The following is a 21,469-nucleotide window of genomic DNA, read 5'->3' on the forward strand; positions in this document are numbered from 1 at the left end:
ATATTTTTCTCTCTGTCCCAGCTAAAGAATAGGAATATCTTCGGGGCTTTGTTCATACCCCACCATAGGGCGCACATCCCATAACACAGTGATGAACTACCCCAGTTGGTACAGATGAACACCAGCAGCAAGCGTACGAACCCCAGTCAGCCCCAAACCATGGACGTTTCCCTGATACCTCAAGTAGCTTCCCTGCGAATGCACGCCATGACACACATACAGTGCGCTGCATGAACAGGACAAGAGGATGGGAGACAGATACACAGACAGACCGATCATATGGTACCAGTGACCACATACAGATGGCAGCTTATGGTGGAGAGAGGGGGAAGAAAGGGGAGATGCGGAGAGAATCGATCTTGCAATTTCTTCTATCATTTCACAGTGTTATTTCATAATGAATAGCATGTTCATAAGTCAAAAATGACTTGCAAAGGAAAGAAAAGGCCAACTTAGAGTCAAGACAGACTCAAGAAAAGTTAAATAATAATACAGCAGGTGAAAGGCATTTTAAGAGAGTTAACACATGAGTGGCCTCAAGGCAGCCCATGATTAATTCCCAAAGAATATCCCAGAGGCAAGAACAGTGTGTTGCTCTTCACAAAGCTCCTCCAGAGTCACCATCTCCTCTGTCCTTCCTAGGAGATGGGGGAAGATGCTTCCTCTGGATGTTCTTGTCTTCTAGCAAAGATGGATGCCCAGTGAAGTGCACTTGCTCAAGGTCACAGTCTTTGGTCTGGTAACCTTCTCTCGCAGGGGAGCCCAAGGTTCAGACAGAGACACAAAGTGGCATGAGGGTTTGTGGAGCCAACAGGAGATGGCATGTGGCTTCAAGAACTGTGCACCACGGAGGACAAGGGAATCCATGTGGTGACTCAGGGAGATGGAACAGAGTGATGGAAGCTGGGAAAGAATAAGACACGCTTGTGAGGCAGCAGGACTGGCTTGGCTGAAGCAGAGGGTATAGACAAAGGAGTAGGAGAAACAAGTCCAGAAAAAAGAGACAGAGTAAGGTAGAGAATGCGAAGCTCGGGAAGACAGCATTTGGTTCTCTCAGCCAGTGGGAGCCAGTGAATGGGACACGGAAAAGAAAACTTGCATGATAATAGCGGTGTCCTGGAGGGAAGAAATTACTTAATTAGAGGGTAGATATAATGCCACCACTTACCATAGAAGGAGATACTCAAACACACTGAATTGGCCAAATTTTCCTGGTAAGAGGAAGACACAAGCTGCCAACTTGCTCTGAGGTCAGGTACTCTTAACCAATCATCTGTTAACTAATCCAGGCTCACTCGTTCTACTTACGGGTTATGACAGGGAGAACCAGGACAGCCTTCCCCACGTGCCCATATGCTGCCACCCGGGCCTTCCCGGACTACTCCACGCTGCACGGTTCATCCAGAACTGTCCAAGATCAGGATCTTACCTGAATGCTTCTCAATACTGGAATGCACATGCTTCGGAGAGGACACCACTCCTCTGATAAAATGACCCAAGCCAAGGCTCTAATGGCTGTCGAAGCCAGGAGTGTGTCTTCCACACATACGTACTTCTCACGGGCACTCTCAGTGCCTTAACCCAGCCATTGCTGGATGCTGGGGCAGGCCTGGGTCATCCCCGCCCCCACTCTCACTGTCTGTTCAGTAGATCCCAGATAGGGCCCAAGTATCTGCATTTTTTCAATGACCAGGGGACGCTGATGCTCTGACACAGGTGAAACCACTGAAACCCCAGAGAACAGAAGTACACTCCGGAAGGGCAGACACCCTGGCAGAGAAAACAAGCAGGTATAGTCTAGCCTTTCTAGAGGTCTTCAAATGAAATGAAATGTAAGAGGGGCGCTTCAGAGTCCCAGAGCCATGTCCCAGACATTCAGGTTTCCTCAATGTCTAAAATCATGCTGTAAGGTTATCAGATTCTTATATATACAGCTATCTTCATGAATAGCCCATTAAATCAGAAATTGAAATCAGACACAACCACACTAAAATTAACTTTGCTCTATTCATCAGAGAAGAATTAAACACAGTAAAAATGCTGAAGAATATGTTTAAACTTTTAAGATAATCTGTGTGTATGTGTACACACACAAGCACACACACACACACACAATGCGTGAATTATTTAATTCATAGACCCTGATCATCACGCCTGGAGGGTCACAACTTCCGGTCATCTGAGTACCATACTATAATTTTAGCCCTACCTCTACAATAGATATTACAGACTGTAGTTCTTCTTCTAATTGACTCATTTTTTTCTGCTAATTCAGAAATTAAAATATGAATGTTTTAATATAGTCATAAATAGATAGCCAATATTATTTAACATAAATACAAGTCCATTGTAATCATAAATACTTACTGAAATTTTAGAAGTCCATTCCATGAACCACCTAAAATTATCTCCTACCACCCACGATCCAACACTTTGAGAAACACCAATCTAGAACCAACCATCTCATTTGACAGAAAGAAGAACTGGCATTCAGAGATCAAGTAATCTAACTGAAGTTAGAAAGCTCCTACGTAGAAAAAGCATAACCCTTTTCTCCCCATCCCTAACTCGTTTTTCCTATACTATGAATATTCAACTAATGCATTGGTAGCAAATCACTGCCATATTTTCATTAGAATAAGTACCTGAAGTACTTCTATTCAGCAATATTTAAGGTTCATAGTTCAAACATTTTAGGAAGTAACTAATGGGTCTTCTTTAAAAAAAAATCTGCCATACAAATTTTTCATTAATTCTTAGGCTTCCCCTTGTACCAATAATTTGCTACTTTTACAGCACATTCCATAAAATCAGACTTAAAATCTCACTTGTGTGCTCTTTGAGGTTGGCCCTCATGTTTTAAAAAATGCTATGCATATTTTTAAAGATACTAGTATATGAAGCAGACATCATGTCTAGGACTCAGTTACAATTTGCCATAGAGAGGCAGAACGCCAATATCTTTGGCCAGGCCTCTCCCCTCAAGCTTCAGTCTTTAGCTTGCAAAGATGAAGAAAAGGACAATAGCCACCCCCATCAACCGCTAAGATTCACCCAAGTGGACTGGGTCACATCCACTGACCATAAGCCATGGCTGCTCTTGAAGAATGTGTTACCCCCAAGACAGAGTCAAGGTTGGTAAGCACCTGACCACACCTCCCCAAGCAGCGGCCTCCCCCTCCCAGCCACCCAGCATAGATTCTCTGCTATAGGCACATTTTCGCTAGCATTCTGTATCCTGGGGTGATAAACATAGCTCATAATTCAAGAAAAAAAAAAGGAAGAAAAAAGAAAACCCCACAAATGTCCACAGAACCCCCTTGTGTATTAAAGAGTGCATCATGAGTAACATAGCTATTCCTCAGTGAAAACATCCCAATTCTGCATCCCATGCTATGTTTTCAGATAAATGAAAACAACACAGGCACCGAAGAAGCACTGAGAGTTGGGGCTGAGGTCCCCACCACCACCACCACTGACTTCTAGGGACAGAAGAGGCAGCTGCATTGGGGTAGGAGTGGCGGTGAGGAGGAAGACAGGAGAGGAGGGACATTCTAGGAGACAGAATGAGGAAGGAGAAAAAAAGTACTAGGGTTTCTTTCTTCCCTTTCCTTCCCCCTGGTCTGTGGCATGAAAAAACAATGGCTTCTCTGAGGCACAGCGCAGACAAGGCAGCTCTGAAAACTAATGGCCGTGATTAATGACAATGGGCTGGAGGAGAGTAGGGACACAGCCGCCACATACATCATGCCTTCCCGTCAGTCTCTGCTCCTCCCTGCCCCTCTTTCCCCTACCCGCAAGACATTATAAAAACGTCTTATCTACTCCGGACGCCTATTTTAAAGCTGAAATCGAAGCTATCCCCCCACCCCGAAGAAAAACAAAGAGCAAGCAAGAACGGCCAAAAACGAATGGCACTAGAGAGGGTAAGAGAGGAAAGAGCGAGAGAGAAAGCGAGAGGGAGAGAGACAAAGAGGGGATAGGGTGAACAAGAAAACGGCATGTAAAATAACTCTAAGATATTCCAGGGGAAAATGTGCAGGCTGTAATCATTCAAGATTTCAGCAACTTGACTCCTCACATGCTGAAGCCACATTTTCAAGGTCTTATCTGCCATATGGTTCCCTGTTTGGATGATTTATTAGGTGTAGAAAGCACACTGATAAATTTTACTGCATTTCCCTGAATAGGCAACCTATGGTGTCAATAACAAAGCTCAGGCGACTTTAATGAAAACTGCAAGCACCAAAGGGTAACCATTTATTTATGAGTCGCTATAGTATTACTAGGACAAAATTTATCTTCCCTTCTCACGCACTCTGTAGAAACCAAATCTGGTCAAAGTAACAGAGATCACATCCATATGTCAGTGGTTTGCTAACATCTCTCCTGCAAGAAACACTGGCGGTTGCTCCGGAGAAATTGTTTGGGGCTTTCAAGTGACCCATTTTGCATAGGAAGTCTTCTCTTTAGGCGAAAACAAGGTGAAACCTGAAGAACTCTGCCAACACTATAGCCTTAGCCATCGCACTTAAAGGCAACTGTGGAACCTTCTTATTTTTCTTGACCCAGAAAATGAGACAGCTGCCCCAGGGGTAGGGAGGGGAAAAGAGAGGGTGGTGTACAGATGAGGAACAGAGAGATTTAGAGATAGAGTCCAATCCCCACATATTCTAAATTTCCCAGTCCATATAACATCATGCCCCTCTCTCCACTCTGGGTCTTAGGACACCAGTCATGACATAAGTCAACATCTGCATTCTTCACTCATTGCATGGTTCCCTGTCCCTCACTGCCCCCAAATGCCTCTGCTCTTGGCTAGTGGCTATCTGCAAGTCTGATGTATGTGTTATTTTTGTAACAGAGGAACAATCCAACTTTTTAAAACTCTGAAGGCAGCAGAAACGAATGACCAAATTCAGAAGGGAAAAAAAATTACAGAGGAAGGGAGGAGGAAAGCCAGATAGCGTTCCCTTGATGTTCAATCCTGAGCCACAGTTAACGGCTGCAACAAAACATTTGGCCAGATTTTCAAGTCTACAGTTTTCCCCGCTTGGGGAACATGGCTGTCCTGAGTGAAGACAGCCTTGCCCAGGAATGTCAAAAGAAGGAAGTGTGGAGAAGCAGTCCAACCCCAACAGCGTAGGATTGCGGGATGCTCTTAGTGCCGCAAACCAATGAAGGCAAAGTGGAAAGTCCAAGCCAAGGCTCTGACCTGAGCAAATCCCAGTCTCCACTTCTTTTGAACCGAAGCTAACGCTCTGAAAAATTCCTCCACTAGGTGATTTCACCCGGGTTTGTTTCTTCTCATACTTTTTTAATCTTACGCAGCTCTTTCCTTGTTCTGCGTCCATACACCCCCCAATACATCCACAGTGAGAGGGCATGAAAATTCCTTCTTATTTCTCAACCATGCTAAGGCCCCTCTTGACACCCACCACTTCAAAACAACAACAAAACAACATACATAAATAACCCAACTCTCTGTACATCGCAACAAAAATAATCAACATTTTAGAGAGAATCTTCTTCGCATCACACAGAATAAACAATCAGAAGTCTTCTTAATCAGTTCAATTACTGCCATCTCTGCTTTTAAAATCTCCTCAGTAAAATGGCATCAATTAAAGTTTAATGCCTTATAAAATATCATCCGAGTATTACAGCAGAATTAGGAGGAAATAGGTGCTGCTTGGGCTCTGGCCATATTTTTAGAGTTTCTCAACCAGAGAGATTTACAAGAATATCCATTATTGCCTAGATTGCTTTCAATTCAGCCACTGCTTTATTAAAAGAGGTAGGGGCAAGGGCCCAGCACGGTTCAGAGCACACTCAACCAGCTGCTTTTTCAGTTTGCGAAATATTTCCACTAGTTTTCAGAGGCATCATCATTAGTGACACCTTCCACTTACTTTTCTACACATTTCTCCTCTTAATTTTTAAACCCCTGAGGATTTTCAAAGGAAATATGATTGACTTAAGTCATTTGCACTTCGCTCATGCCTGCTGCCTTCAGAGCACATCTGAACAAACTGTTTTTTCCTAGAAGCTCCATCAACCTTCTCTGGTGGCCTCTGAAAGCCTTTTGATTCTTAGCAAGCCCATTCTGAGCAGAACGAACAAACTTAAACTTTAAACTGGAATGTGGGAATAAGAAAACGGGACTGGAAGAATAGAAATGAGTAACAGAGAAGGAACCCTGCCAGGGGCTTCAGGGCAAAAGGAAATATCATCTCCTTTTGAAGGCCTGATGGAAGAGTTGTTCAGGCTGTTGACTGCACAATCATGTTTGGCCACAGAGAAAGGCGGGGACTAAAATCTGTACTGTGCTCCACTTGCCAAGTTCAGGTTCGGGCCAAGGTCTGCATCTACCCAAGGAAAGGGGGTGCCTTTTTCTAATTCCCCCAAAGACACCATATGGGCTAGCTGATAAAAGTCATGTTAAAAAAAAAAAAAAAAAGGAGTAAATGCACAGCAAAGAAGCCATAACAAAATGAAAGACAATCTACCAAATGGGAGAAGATATTTGAAAACGATAACATCGGTAAGGAGTGGACAGCCAAAATGTATTTCAAAAACTTATACAACACCAAAAAATTTTCAATTAAAAAAATAGACAAGGAACCTCAATAGACATTTTCCCAAAGACGACATACAGATGGCCAAGAGACGTATGGAAAGATGTTCAACGTCACTAATCAGGGAAATGCAAATCAAAACCACAAGCTATTACCTCACACCAGTTAGAACTGCTAGTATCAAAAAGACAAGAAATAACAAACCTTGGCGGGGGGATGTGGAGAAGAGGAAATCGTTGTGCTCTGTCAGTGAGAATATAAATTGGTGCAACCATTCTGGCAAAGTGTATGCAGTTTCCTCACAAAATTACAAAGACAGCTACCATATAACCCAGTAATTCCACTACTGGATATTTACCCAAAGAAAATGAAAACACCAATTCGGAAAAATACACACACCCCTATTTTTATTGAATCATTATTTACAATAGCCAAGATATGGAAGCAACCCAAGTATCTATCCACAGATGAATGGATAAAGATGTGGTGTATATACATGCCATGGAATATTAGCCACAAAAATGAATGAAATCCTGCCCTTCATGACAATATGGATGGTCCTAGAAGGTCTTACTTCACTTAGTGTAAGTCCAAGAAAGAAAAATACCATAGGATTTCACTTATATGTGGAATTTTAAAAACAAATGAATAAAAACTAAAAACACAGACTCTTAAACGCAGAGAACTGGTGATTGCCGGAGAGGAGGCAGGTGAAGAGATGAGCAGAGCAAGTCCGGGGGGATGAAGAGACCTAGATTCCCAGTTAGAAGACAAATAAGTCATAGAGATGAATGTACAGCATAAGGGATATAGTCAATAATATTTTCATAATGTATGGTGACAGGTAGTGACTATACTTTTCATGGTGAGTACTGAGTAATGTATAGAATTCAATCACATTTATGCACATGAAACTAACATCATAGGTCAACTCTACTTCAATAATTAAAAAAACAAAAACAAAAACAAAAAACAGAATAAGACCCTAGCCACAAATGACTAAATACTGTATGATTCCACTTACATGAGATGCCTAGAGTAGTCAAACTCAGAGACAGAAAGCAGGACAGGGCTTGCCTGGTGCTGGGAGGCAGGGGAACAGGGAGTTGTTACTTAGCAAGCACAGAGTTTCAGTTTGGGAAGGTGAGAAAGTTCTGGAAATGGACAGTAATAATGGTTGTACAACATTGTGAACGTACTTAGTGCCATAGAACTGGACACTAAAAACAGTGAAAATGGCCAATTTTATGTCATGTTTATCTTATCACGATAAAACAAAAAACAAAAGGAAACAAAGAAAACCCAAGTCTACCACTGCCCAGATCAAGATTCTGCTCTCAGACAGGCTTTCCGCAAGCCTGGTGCGTTGGTCCCACAACCGAGAGGGCTGTGCTCACTGCCACAAACACCCATCCACAAGCAATCTGTTCAAAACGACCACTCCTAATGCCCCTCTTCAGCCCCCAAAGGACACCAAGGAGCCGGGCTTCTCTGGAAGGGTCCTTGCCTCCACTATGCCAGAGCCTTCTCGCCCCGCCCTGCCTGCATCCCTTCAATCGGCTGCAGCCTGTGCTAGCTACCTCCCCACCCCAGCCTCACCCCGCCCTGAACCCTGCAAGAACAGAGGCGTGCTTTCTCCCAAGTCCACTTCCCAACCTCCCCACCCCAGACACAGAACAGTTCATTATGTTACACACTTTAAGTTTCCACCAGTACGAGGCCAACTCAGGAAGAAGAAAAGTTCACGACTCCTATAATTTGGAATTTGTGGTAAAATTTAGCCTAAGCTGGGCCAAAGAGAGGGTTTGCTGTGAAAATTCACTATGTAAACAAGACTTGAGGGGAAAATATTCAAGCAAAGAAAGGAAATCATTCTTAAAGGCTTTAGTTCAATAATATGGTTTATGGAAAATTTATTGCCAATTATAAATACATTAAAGAAAACCTACTGGGTCAGGACTAGGAACCTTGGTCCTGCCTCTGCCATGCAAGCATGGGCCAGTCTTTAAATGCCTTGTCACAGTCATGGTCTCTTCATCCATACAGATGGATGGAGAACTTCCAAGGTCATTCTGGGCACCATCAGACTAAGAAATTCACATACTATATCTTCTGCATTTACATATGAGCAGGAGAGAACTCACATGGAGTAACAAGGTCTGCTCTGGGTAGAAACAATTTGTCAGTTATTTTAAAAATATTTTCTATATTTAAAAGTGGTAAGGCTGGAACTACATAATGGTGACGATGACGATGGCACAACATTGTGAATGTATTAAATGCCACTCCATCACATGCCTTGAAATGGTTAAAATGGCAAATGTGTATTTTGCCACAATTTTTAAAGAGATAAAGCCGTATTTATTTTAAAAGGCTAAGTATGTTCACCAGTTCCTAACCTGTAACTCAGTCCAGTTCTTCCAAATTAGCAGGACTTTGCAGTACTAGAAATATACTACCCGTTCCAACTTGATGGGCTTTTAAGGCAGGCCTGAGATCTCCTGGATATGCCATGCTTGGGCCAAGAACCAGAGACTGGGCATTCTTTCTGGCCAACAAAGTATAATGTCCTCACCTTCCACCAACTAGTGAGGACACATCCCTGCCTACCAGTGACTTCCTTGGTAGAGAAGATGACTATTGAAACTGTTCCCACGGGAAAGCCACTGGGAATGGGCACATTGGTGCCCAGCTCCACTTATTGCTTACACCATGTGCTTCCCAATTACAGAACTCATCAACATCATCAGCATCAACAGTCAGGTCTTCCTACCTGGCTCACGGTGGGGCTCATTCCAATGCACCACATGTGTGTATGATGCTTGAGGCTATGTCAAAGCTTCTTATCCCAGTTTGGCAACTTTTTAAGCAAATGAAATATTTCCATGAACTTGACAATCGAGAATTTTCTTGCAAAGGATAAAGGATAAAGAATTCTCCTAAGACATCATATTTGCTTCTTTCAGAGTTGAGTACTGGGATCAGAGACTGACAACTAAGAAGATATTTATTGGTTTTTTTTTTTAAGTTATTTTTAAATTTATTTAAAACTGGAGTTGTATTTCCCCAAAACTGGAGCTTTAAGTCTCATTTAATTGCCTTTGACAAGAATCAGAGTCCTTGACACTTTACTTGTGAACAACCCTATAAATGAAGGGAGAGAGGAGGTGCTAGGATTCTAATAAAGCCCATTTTCAAGCAGTGGTCATTTACTCAGGCCTCCCCAGGGCTCAAGGGTATCAGTGGTTCTGGATCTATAGCATAGATGTATCTGCAAATGACATAACCTCTTCTCATGGCCTTTGAATAAGTCTACTTTGTGGAGTAAATAATGAACTATCTCCAGCAATTCAAGTCTATGAGTGTTTCTTTGGAACTTCCTCTTACCAGTACCTTGGGCTTTTTCCCTTGATTCTGACTCCACCTACCAGCATGGAGAGGGCTGACTCCAAGCCACTAGCATGATCTCAGCTGATGATTAGCAGGAGAGCAGCCCTGTTCTGCTAGGTGCTCTACAAAATTGACTGTGGCCTGTGAGCAAATGAGGGCAGGCTAAGGAGAAAATGCAAGAGGGGAGTCTCTTTGAGGGGACAGCACTGAGCAAAGGGAAGGGTCACTGCATTCAGACAAACAGCTGCTGGTATTAAAGGTCTCTGAAGACCAAGGTTTAGAATGTGGCCCTTGACCAAGAAGGCAAAGCCAGGCGTCCTTTGGAATAATCAATCAAAAGAAAGAACTCGACTCTGGTATGAAGTGCAAATATGATCTACCTCATTAGCTTTGTCCTCAAAGGACCAGGTTCCCCACTTCACAGTTACTGGTACCCACTATCCCAGCTCCTAAATCAAGAAGCTTCCAATCTGCTATTCACAGATGAAAAACAAATTTAGGTCTTGTCAGTTCCTGGCTTTTTAACCCCTCCAGGCAACCTCTCTGTGTTTGAGTGACCACCAGAAGAAACCAGAGAGTTGGTTAAAAGCAGAAATTCCTGGGCTCCTCCAAAACCCACTGAATTAGAATCTCCTGGCGTGGCCTGTGAATTTACATTTTTAAAAAAGCTCCTTGGATGGTTCCCATGCATCTAATCTCCAGGCCAGCATGTAGGAATGAATCACTCGGGCTTTTCACCTGCTTTCTCATGAAGACTAAACACCAGTACTATCATTAACAGAACCTAAGCACAGCCGGAATTGTCCCGTTAAAACAAAAAGGTGTTCACCCGTACTACTTCAGTGGCTGTTTAGAGATGACTTAATATGAAGAAAAAGAAGGCTAGAGATCCAGCAAGATAGTATTTTAAAAACGAAAACAGAAGGTACAAGAAACAAACTAGAGCATCACAAAATTATCACTTGCATCAAGAGAAAAATGTATTTCAATATAAAGACATTCTAAGAAATAGAGTTATGTAAGATGACTTCCCATCTGTATTAGCTTTGATACATAATTAAGACAAAAAATCTCCTGAGGGAAAAAATATCATGTAGGTCAGTTTTGTTCATTCAAATCTAACAGATGGGAAATCAGCAGATATCTTAACAGGTGTTTATGTTCCTGTGTCATATATCAGGCAGGCCATTGTCCCTAACGTTAGAACGATCTATAGAAACAGTTAAAATTCTTAAGAGGAAAGTTTTGAAATGTCTTCATCACTTTGAAGGTAGACATTTCTGTGAAATTTTCCAATATTGAGTCAAATATTTTTAACTAGTCATTAAAAAGTGCCCTGAAGAATCTCTACTGTAGACTTTGATATCTAATTGAAATTACTGTATAAATTTGGAAGCTACAAAATCAATTTTCCATAAAATGTAATTTGGGCTTCACTAATCCAAACTGGCCTTCTTCCTAATTAGGTTGAATTCATGGGGTTTTAGTGTAAAGCCCTGCCAAATCAAATATAAATAACTTGGAACTTTGTGCTATTTTGGATTATCATACCATCCCTTCCTTCCATTAGCAGGGATGACCAGAGGTTGCTAATACAATAAATATTTAATGGATGGCAACACTGTCCCTTGGCCCCAGAAAGAGATGCAGACATAAACATCCCTTTCAGATCTATTTGTAACCCCACTTTCTGCCCTCTCTCTTGCTCATGGCTAATACTCAATTTTCCCAGTACAAAGAGAAACGCCAATTGACTCACTCAATCCAAAGGTAAACAGAAAGGAAGAAGAAAGGAAAGAGAAAAACATTGCTGCGGCTTTGGGAGAAGCAGCAGCTGTGCCAGAGACCAGCACCTTCTCCAAACGTCCCCACAGTCCCTGTACCAGGGGAAATCCAAAGCAACAGTGGTAATCCACTGGTGGGGCACAGAGGGTCTGAACTACCATGAGCTAACAGGGAGAACCGAAGAAGACTGGGCTGGGCCCCTTCTTAACAAGAAGCTAGGAGTCAGTGAAAAAATGGAACTTCACATCTAAAAACAGCTATTTTTTTTTCCTTTTCTGATTTCACTGCACCTTTGTTTTAAAGGCACTTCAGGAGTTCTGACATTTCTTTTTCCACTTCTGAATCAATGGAGAGGAAATTAAACCACACGGCAAGAAGGTTGACGTCACCTCCTCACACACTTAGCCCAGACGAACGCATGCATGAACACACAGACGTGTGGCCTCAGTTTTGTTCCGTTTGAGAGAGGGGGTCACCAGCGCTGAAGCCTTCCTATCTCCCGGTTAGAACAGTCAGGTCACTGGGAAGAGACCAGTTAATTCCCATGACAGCCACCACCACCGTCCTCCTTCAACTCATCATAGAACCTCCACACAGAAGCCAGAGAGATTCAGGTTTCTGTCCCAGCTTCGCCTCCTCTCGTGCCACCTTAAACAGGTTAACTTAGTTCTGTGACTCAGTTTCTTCATCTTTAAAATGTTGCTAGTTTATTTTCATCCCAGTCATGACTATCCCATCGTCAACATTCTGGCAGAGGAAACTATGATGTGTCCACAAAGGATGCCTTGGAATAAGGTCTTGGCTGTCATTCTCAATGCAGATCCAAATGTCCCAACAGCAGCTTCTCCTTTCCTCAACCTCCCAACTGCTGGGGAAGAAACTGTTTCAGTATCTCATGGCATAAAAACCTTCTGGGTGCTGTTCTGCTTGGCGCAAACATGGAAAACTTTGGAACATATCTACAGGGTGGGGCACACTGCCTTCTACCTCTGACCGCCAACCAGCCTCAGGAACGCCATCAGGAATAAAGGACTCTGTAAAGAAAACACTCATACCGAAGCTCAGGGAAATGACGATCAGGACTGAGACGATCAGGACTAAAGTCTCCTCTTACTCAGTTTCAGGACTTTTCCACTACACACTATTCACACGTGTCAAATGTTCAGCATCTCCTGTTTGTTTTTGTTACTGCTAGAAATAGGGACCCAAGTTGACACTAAAGAAGCTGTCCTCAGTGAGTCTCTCTTTCACTCTTCAGTATCCCGAATCTCTGTAAATAACACCTCTCATTTCAGTGCCCCAGGACTCATTTCCAAGGATAAACTTCAGGATAAACTTCAAGAAGGCAGTCGTAATAACTGGGAGATGGCAGAGGGTTAATGATCAAGATGGACACTGACAGAGAACTTGAGTGTCTGGGTCTTCATGGGTCTGAAAAGCAGTTGTCACCTCACACTCACACTCCCAGAATTTCAAATCTTTCACTGTATTTCACCCCAAGGAAGCTCAGCATTTCTACTGAAACAGATAATCTTTATTATTTCTTAACTCTCTGAGATTCTCAAATTAAACACAAATCCTTTCTAAGAAACAAAATTTGTCTGGACCTCTTCTTCCTGGCATTGGGCTTGATCTTATAAAATACAAATAAGAGCCAAAAAAAAAAAAAAAGAAAAAAGAATGGTTACCTGATTGAATTTTAAGATTGAAAGGCACACTGTAGGTCACAATCCAACTGCTCATTCTTACGGGTATGAAATTGGGAATGAGGAAAGTCAAATGACTTCCTTGTCGTTACACCGTATGGGTAAAGAGTAGAACCTGAGTCTCCTGGCTTGAAATTCATTGTTTCTCTATTACATGACATTGCTTAGAATTCCAACAATTCATGGCCAGATTTCTAATAGCCCAGTGACAGGCATCAAGATCCTTGGCTATCCTCACCAATTTGGTGGCAGTGACACGATATTTACACACATGAGACAATAATTTTACAATTTAAAACAAAATTATACCTAACTTTCTTTTAAAAAGTTTGATCAGCATATTAGTGACCTGAATTGCTTCCTTGCTCGGGCATGATTCTCTAAGTGGGCTGCGAGGAACTTAATCTAAGGGGCTTCATCTGGGTTGCTCAAGGACAATGTTGAGGACATTCCATAAATCCCTGAAACAAAAGGTAAAATTTTATGTTAATATACATTTTCTGGGACAAATGACCATAGTTTTCATCAGTCTCAAGTACTTCACCTTATGACATTAGGAAGCACTGTCCTGAGGCAATTATTTCCTCTTTCCAAAGTCACAATGCCTCATGCCTCTTATGAATTTTACAGTATCTCCAGCTCACCTTCATTCTCCTGAAAGTGCTTTATGTGGGATTAGAATTAACTCAGCTTGTTTGGAGTTTTTTAAAAACACTCAGACCCTTGATACATCTGGGTAGCTCAGGCAGTTAAGTGTCCAACTCTTTGATTGCAGCTCCGGTCATGATCTGAGGGTCCTGAGATCAAGCCCCATGTCAGGCTCCTCCCTGGGTGTGGAGCCTGCTTAAGATTATCTCCCTCTGTCCCTTCTCCCCTTTATGCACACGCACATATTCATTTCCTTAAAAAAAAAAAAAAAAAAAAAAAAAAGTAGGCATGCTCCTGGAAAAAAGACACAATATTTCAACCCTCCAACATTCTTTACATGTCACAAAGAGAATTAATTCAATAAACATTTAAAAAAAGAAAAGCCACTCAGACCCTTACCATAAATCTGCAAGTCCTGGCTTGTAATTACTGGCTAAGTGTCTTGGTGGTTCTGAATACTGCCATTAACCAGAGTGAACAGCATTCTACTAAAACTACATTCTTAATGATGAAACAGACCCTACACTTGACTCAATTTAAAAGAGAAGCTCCTAAGTGAAATTTTCATGATTTTCCTTCTTTACTTGAAATCTAGTTTATGAAATACTGACTTTTAAAAAACTTTAAGGTCAGTCTGACTGTATCTAGAATGGTAAGATCCTGAAATATATAAGCCATTGCTATTAAGCACCAAGATATAAGGGTCTTCTTTAGTAGAAAGCTGGGTTACTGTATATTTGAAACCTATCCATCATAAACACCTTCAATACATTTGAAATAGCAGGGTGGACAGATTCTCTCACATTGAGGGTCATTTATGAAGCGATCAAAGGCTGTAGCGGGAAAAAGAAGTATGAAGAGGGACAGGGCTTTATAGAATGAATAACTTTTCTCATTCTCAATATTTCTTAGATTCTTTTACAACAAATTGCTTGGCTCTTGAGAACAGACTCATAAAAGAGGTGAAATATATTTTTCTATCCTGAATCTGAACTTTTTTTTAATAGATAAAGTTGTAATGACCCTTTCCAAATAATAGGAGCCAACACTGCAAGAAATTTCCATTGTTTCGAAGACACAAATTACCCTGCACATCTATGTCTATCAACTGAATAAGGAAGGAAAACACATGAAAGTCATTTGAAAGACAACATCTCCTAGGAGTTACGCTTGGAAAAGTCCAGTAATCCCCCTACCTAGATAAATAGAGATTTCCAAATGACTAGGCGGATGAAGGTCGGAACAGGGCCAAGCACTTGAATGTTATAAAAGAGACTCCATATTAGACTTTGGAGAATGAATCCAACACGCAGGTCCTCTATCGCTGGCCAGCCTCTCCGCGACACAGCCCTACCTTGAGTGGAGAAGAACCAAAACAAAACAGTATCTTCAAGCAATTTACACACAATTCAAATGGAATTTCTCCAAGCTCAGAAAATTTCAAGTTTATTCAGTCCATATGCTATCCCAGATTTTCATCCCTTCTAACAAATTCAACTTAGAGATAAGCAGCCATTTCTTAGTCACTCAGGATCAAAATCCCTCTTCCAGTAACCACAAATAATTAGTGACAGTAACTGTGCATCATTTGGAATGTTTGGGGATTCTTTTTTTCCCCCCCTTCTAATAAGAAACTCACTGGATGCGGTTTCAGAAGTGTCTCGGGAGCCCTAATCAACTCTTCTTCCATGAGCAGCAAACACATGGCATGTGATTTGACGTAGCACTGCATTCCTTAAACCAGGATTTAAGGAAACTGACGATAGTTCCATAGGGTGATGATCAATCACACAAGATGGCATTCTAGAAAAGACATCATGCAGAGCATTTGTCTCGTGGAAAAAAAAATAATCTTTCCCAGTAGAGTACCTTACTTTCACTACACAAGTCAAAATTCACACCTCCACAGTGAAGATGCCGCAGCATATTCTAGGTAGAGAGAGCCTACATCAAATCCTACTTTTGCCAAGTGACCTGTACAAGTTAATCTGAAACACAATCTCATCATTTAGAAACTGATAATGAGGATAATAGCAACACCTCACTCGTAGGGCTGTTGAAATGATTAAATGAGCTCAGGCAGGTAAATCACTGAACACAGCATTCAGAGTATGATAAGCATTCAATAAATGTGAAGTAGACCTGTACCCCTGGGGATAAAAATATATGTTTATAAAAAATAAAAAAATTAAATAAAAAATGTGAAGTTAGCTGTTGTTAGCACTACATTTTTAAGTACCAAAGTCAAGGAATTGAGGGCAAGTCCTTAATGTTTCCTTCCTTGATTCTGTCTGTCTGTTCTTGTGCACCAAAGTTTTTATTTTTGTCTTTGTTGCCAACACAAGAAAAGCGCACGCACGCACGCGTGCGCACACACACACACACACACAAAACAAAACAGAACCAAACCAAACCAAACCCCACCTCTTTCTTTTGGGTGAGGGAAGTACTAGAACCACACAGAACATTTTAAGAATGTCTAAAAGTTTCTGAACAAGTGCATCGTTCTCAACGCTTTCATTCTCTCCTCACATCTTCCGTCCTGGTTCCCAAGGGGTCAAATTAACTTACAAGGGAATCAGCGTTCCTGTTCCCCAACTTGAAGCAGAGGAGTCAGAATTCCCAGGCCGGGAGATGTCCCTTTGAGCAGCTCGGAGGCATCTCAAACCACCAGGCAAGAAAGAGCAGCCATTCATGGAACAAATAAGTGATTTGCATTTCCAAGGATGTGGGGAAACATATTAGTTATAATTAGCAAACACGCAGAGTCCCCGTGACAGCTTCACTTTACAAACCCTTGAATGTTTGACAAGAAAAGGTCATGTTTTGTAAAATCCTCAAAAGGTCATTCAATAACAAATCACATGAATGAAATCGCAAGGGTTCAGGGAGGTTAACAGAAACACCACAGGCAGTAAAGTGCGTTTTCAAGGTAAACAAGGAAAGGGAAAGTGGCCTTGCCTCCGCTCTGGAAGGGGAGAAAGAGAAGCAATCTCTAATTTACCAAACACTGTAATTTCGAGACATTTTCTCTGTGCTTGGTGGTTTAACGCTGAATGTTATTTCTCGTGTTCGGCACACTTGGAGGATTAGCAGATAACAGCCCAGCAACATTTCAACGGTTCTTCAAAAGGTCTAGGCTGACCTCAGCCAGGGCTTGCTTTTATATGTTTTAGTTAATAAATGTCCCAAGCGGACAGAACTGAAAGAGGTGGCCGCCTGTGCGGCAGGCACACACACCCACGCGAGGTCCCCGTGCACCACCACCAACCCAGCAGCCCCCAAATCTGGAAACTTTCGCCCCAGAAGCCTTTTCTTCTGGCACTTTGACCTGTTCATGACCTCTCCCTTCCCAGGTCTATTTTCTTCTTCAACAAGAGCCAGCCCCACATCTCTCACAGTCAGGAGTAACAAAGGCTTGTTTATATAGGGTAATTTAGCTACAGGATCAGCAGGGGGGTGAGGAGGCCTGCACATCTGATCCACTGGTGGAAGGCACAATACAGATGCGGGGGCCCACCGTTTAAGGGGGGTGCTTTGTCAGGGCAAGACCAATGGGCTGGCTGCTTTCCAGATAGTTGAGCCAAGGCATAGGGAGAAAGGAGCTTCTCTAGGCTGCCTCAGACATAGGTACACCCTTGACATAATGGGGGAGGGAGCATTCACGTTAAGAATGCTGTGGAAAGAGCCCGAGGCCAAGTGGACAGGTAGCACAGACCCCGGATTCCCTAGAAAAAGGTCACCCATCAGAACCCTTGGAAGAGAGACCACACCTTCAGGAAGAGCCACGGGACATGGGATTGGCAGACCTAGTACCTGATGTGCTCTGTGATCTTGAGCAGATTTCTCTGACCCTCCTGGGTCTCCCTTTTTGCATTTGTAAAACAGGTCAGTGCTCATGCTCATTTCCACACGTAATGTATGAATGAAACCAAGTGAGGAGGACCAGCAAAAGCCATGTGTGACTCTATACCAGCAAGGACTTGATGCCCAAGTCCCAATTCTTATTCCTCATTGCTTCCCACGTCCCACCCCACAGACCCTTCGGGGACCTGCTTTGCCTCATATCCCAGAAACGTGTGGGGTTTTTTCGACCTACCCTTTAACTTCAATTTCTGTAAGATTTACAGATTTCTTAAATTTCTGTAAGACAGCCCTTTTACGAAGATGGCGCCGAAAGCTAAGAAGGAAGCCCCTGCCCCTCCCAAAGCTGAAGCCAAAGCAAAGGCTTTGAAAGCCAAGAAAGCGGTGCTGAAAGGCGTCCACAGTCACAAAAAAAAGAAGATCCGCACATCACCTACGTTCCGACGACCCAAGACTCTGCGTCTCCGAAGGCAACCCAAATACCCTCGAAAGAGCGCCCCCAGGAGAAACAAGCTTGACCACTATGCCATCATCAAGTTCCCCCTGACTACTGAGTCAGCCATGAAGAAAATAGAAGGCAACAACACGCTTGTGTTCATCGTGGATGTCAAGGCCAACAAGCACCAGATCAAACAGGCTGTGAAGAAGCTCTATGACATTGATGTAGCCAAGGTCAACACCTTAATCAGGCCTGATGGAGAGAAGAAGGCATATGTTTGGCTGACCCCTGACTATGATGCTTTGGATGTTGCCAACAAAATTGGGATCATCTAAACTGAGTCCAGCTGGCTAAATCTAAATACAGTTTTTTCATGATAAAAAAAAAAAAAAAATTCTGTAAGACAACACAGTTCCTCGGTCATGCAAGCCACACTCCAAGGGTTCAAGAGCTCCCCGGGACCAGAGGCTACCACAGTGGGCAGCGCAGGGGCACCAAGACTCCCATCCCTGCTGGACATGCTATCGGGTAGTGCAGCCTCCAAGCTTGCCCCTACCACCAACCACCCTGCCCTCTCCATGGACGGAAGACCATCTTCCAGATATGGCCCTGATGGATGGCTGGAGCACGCACCTTTCATCTTTACAGTTCCCTGCCGACCACAGAGCCCCACCAGTTTGGGGACGGTTTGATCAGAATGACGGTCAGAAACAGGACACCTCACTTTGTCTTTCTTGCCAACTATTTTAGCTTATTTGCCACGAGTACAGGGTCTAATTAATATCACACAGGAGCCAGCATTGTCATTTTTCAAATCATTTCCCTGGAAATGTTCTACACCTCTTAATGGCCCTGCTAATGCTGTAGCTGTCATGTTTTGGACAGCTGCACTTTTACAAGACAAACTCTGCAGCGCCAGGAGCCTCTCTGCAGACTTTTTAGCTCAGAGGCTCAGAGGCCGTGAACGCCAGCCGGTAATGGCTCGATGGAAATCTTTAATTTTTTTTTTTACCTCTTGGTACTGACTGCTTCTCAAGTGTCACCTTCCCAGCTTCCGTCCCCAGCCACTTCACCCCTTCCTGCCCTCTGCCCTGGTCCCCCACCCCTACACCTCCTCTCTTCTATGCCACCTGATGGACAGGGAACTGGTGAAATAGGGCCAAAGTCCTACAACTGAAGAAAGCCAGGACATTCCACCCAGAGGTGCAAAAGTTTAAACATCTGGATGAAAACCAGGCCTCCATGCTAAAGGCCACACACTGAAAAAGCAGGGACCTTCATGCCTAATTTTTAGAAATGTGCTTCTTCCTCCCCGGTAACGTAAGAGAAATGTTCGAAGGTCTCTATGTCCTGGGCACGTATGGAAAGGACAGGGAGGGCATGGGGCCGTGAAAGCAGGATTGCATTTGAAGTGTCCCAAGAGCCATGCATAGGACAACCGAGGACAATCTGAGCCACACCAAGGATTGACTAAGGGGCATGGAATGAAGATGATTTTAAACAAGACAGAAAAATTCACCATATTGTTTTAGGTAGTCATGGCGTTTTGCGGCTGCTCTTTATCAGTGAAAACTTTTTTTTTTTTTTCCTTTAAATCATCAGTCTCGAATAAAGGATCTTCTGAGTTCAGTCCAACCACGTCCAGGGAGCCCTCTCGGCTGAGGCCTTCTGTCTTAAAGGGAGCTGAAGCCAGATCCATCTTAAAAGGAAGCTGAAGCCATGCTAGGGACGCAGCTCTCTTTTTTAGGCTAAACAGCGGCGTCGACTCACTGCTCCTTTAATACCGTGTTTATTAGTGATTCGCAGCCCACGGAGAAACAAGCTCACCACTTCCTTTCACGCTGCGTCTGCAAAATGCTACAGAAAGTTGGACTCATCAGTGAAGCAGCGGGTCCCTTGGTTGAAACCAGCCAGGCCAGAAAAGTGACATGAACAGGATGCTGCAAAACATGCACAATTCGAAAATACACACGGTATTCTCTTCTGCATGATTTGCTGCCATTTAAGAGACAATAAACAGCAACTTTAGATTGCTAACAACGTGTCATTTAAGGTTTGCTGTTGCTCAACATCAAGAAAAATCAATGCCGGCTCTACGGGGGCAGCAAACCCCAAGAACTGAGCTCCATTTCAGGTCTGTTTGAACTCATTTCCTTTCTCCACGGTTGCCCCCTTGTACTCCCCCTCAGGCGTCCCCTCGCAGCAGGCTGACAGCTTGACACATTGACAGCTCGCACTGAATGACAACTGATTTGTACAAATTTCAAGCCTTATAAATCTACCTGTCACAACAACAACATAAAAGCGCCCAGGCCCAGCAGGTAATTCAGAAAAAGCTTCCCTTGACAGCACTTTCTGAAAAGCAATGGCGTGCCTCCTGCCAAAAATTCCAACTATCATCCTTGTATAACTTTGAATAAAAATTCAGGGCCCATTTTCTTGCCAACAGGCTACCAATCGTCTTATTTAAAGATTAAAAAGAGCGAACAGGAAAGGGGGGGGGGGACACATCCACACTATTTCATTTTATACTGATATGAATGTAACACCACCTGCTATGCCAGGATTACCGTGCCGGTTTTTCTCTCGGCTGCACGGGAGTAAATGAGGGAGGCTTTTTACGGTATTTAAACAATATTCCAGATTGCAGGGGCTGTGCCTGCTAGGACCCTCCCCACTCACCTGGCGCCTGCCCGCTGCCAGAGCTGGGCCGTTGGACTAGAGCTAGGCGGTGCTGGGAGGCAGAGGCTAGGGGTAGGTCCACCAGCCTCAGGATCTCTCCAAGACAAAAGTCCTTCATGTGTCTGTTAGCCCCACCTCTCTTGACCACTTCTTACTCAAACGATCAAACTGTGTCAAGGTAACCTTTTCTCGAAATTCTCATCTTATTCACATCAACACAGAGCACGTTCTTCATGACTGTATCTTTATTATAAAATAATCACAAGTTGAGAACTTGAACTTGGTTTTCAGGCACGGTTTTATAGTCGTGTGTCCCACAAAGAAAAAAAAAAAAAGTGTTAGCAACATCAGGGACTTGAGAGAGAGGAAAACACTAA

At 43.1% G+C, this 21,469-nt stretch overlaps 2 protein-coding genes across 4 annotated transcripts in view; one reads left to right on the forward strand and one right to left on the reverse strand.

Annotated features, from left to right (window-relative positions):
• LRMDA (leucine rich melanocyte differentiation associated) overlaps positions 1 to 21,469 on the reverse strand; it is a 1,047,313-nt gene that overhangs the window by 873,432 nt on the left and 152,412 nt on the right. The gene's annotated exons all lie outside the window — the stretch shown is intronic.
• Positions 18,263 to 18,760, forward strand: LOC131828792 (large ribosomal subunit protein uL23-like). Its single transcript, XM_059169817.1, has one exon. The coding sequence runs from the start codon at positions 18,275 to 18,277 to the stop codon at positions 18,743 to 18,745; it is 471 nt and encodes a 156-aa protein (XP_059025800.1). The 5' UTR covers positions 18,263 to 18,274; the 3' UTR covers positions 18,746 to 18,760.

Source organism: Mustela lutreola, chromosome 4 (assembly GCF_030435805.1).
Source record: "Mustela lutreola isolate mMusLut2 chromosome 4, mMusLut2.pri, whole genome shotgun sequence".
In the NCBI taxonomy this organism is placed as follows: Eukaryota; Metazoa; Chordata; class Mammalia; order Carnivora; family Mustelidae; genus Mustela; species Mustela lutreola.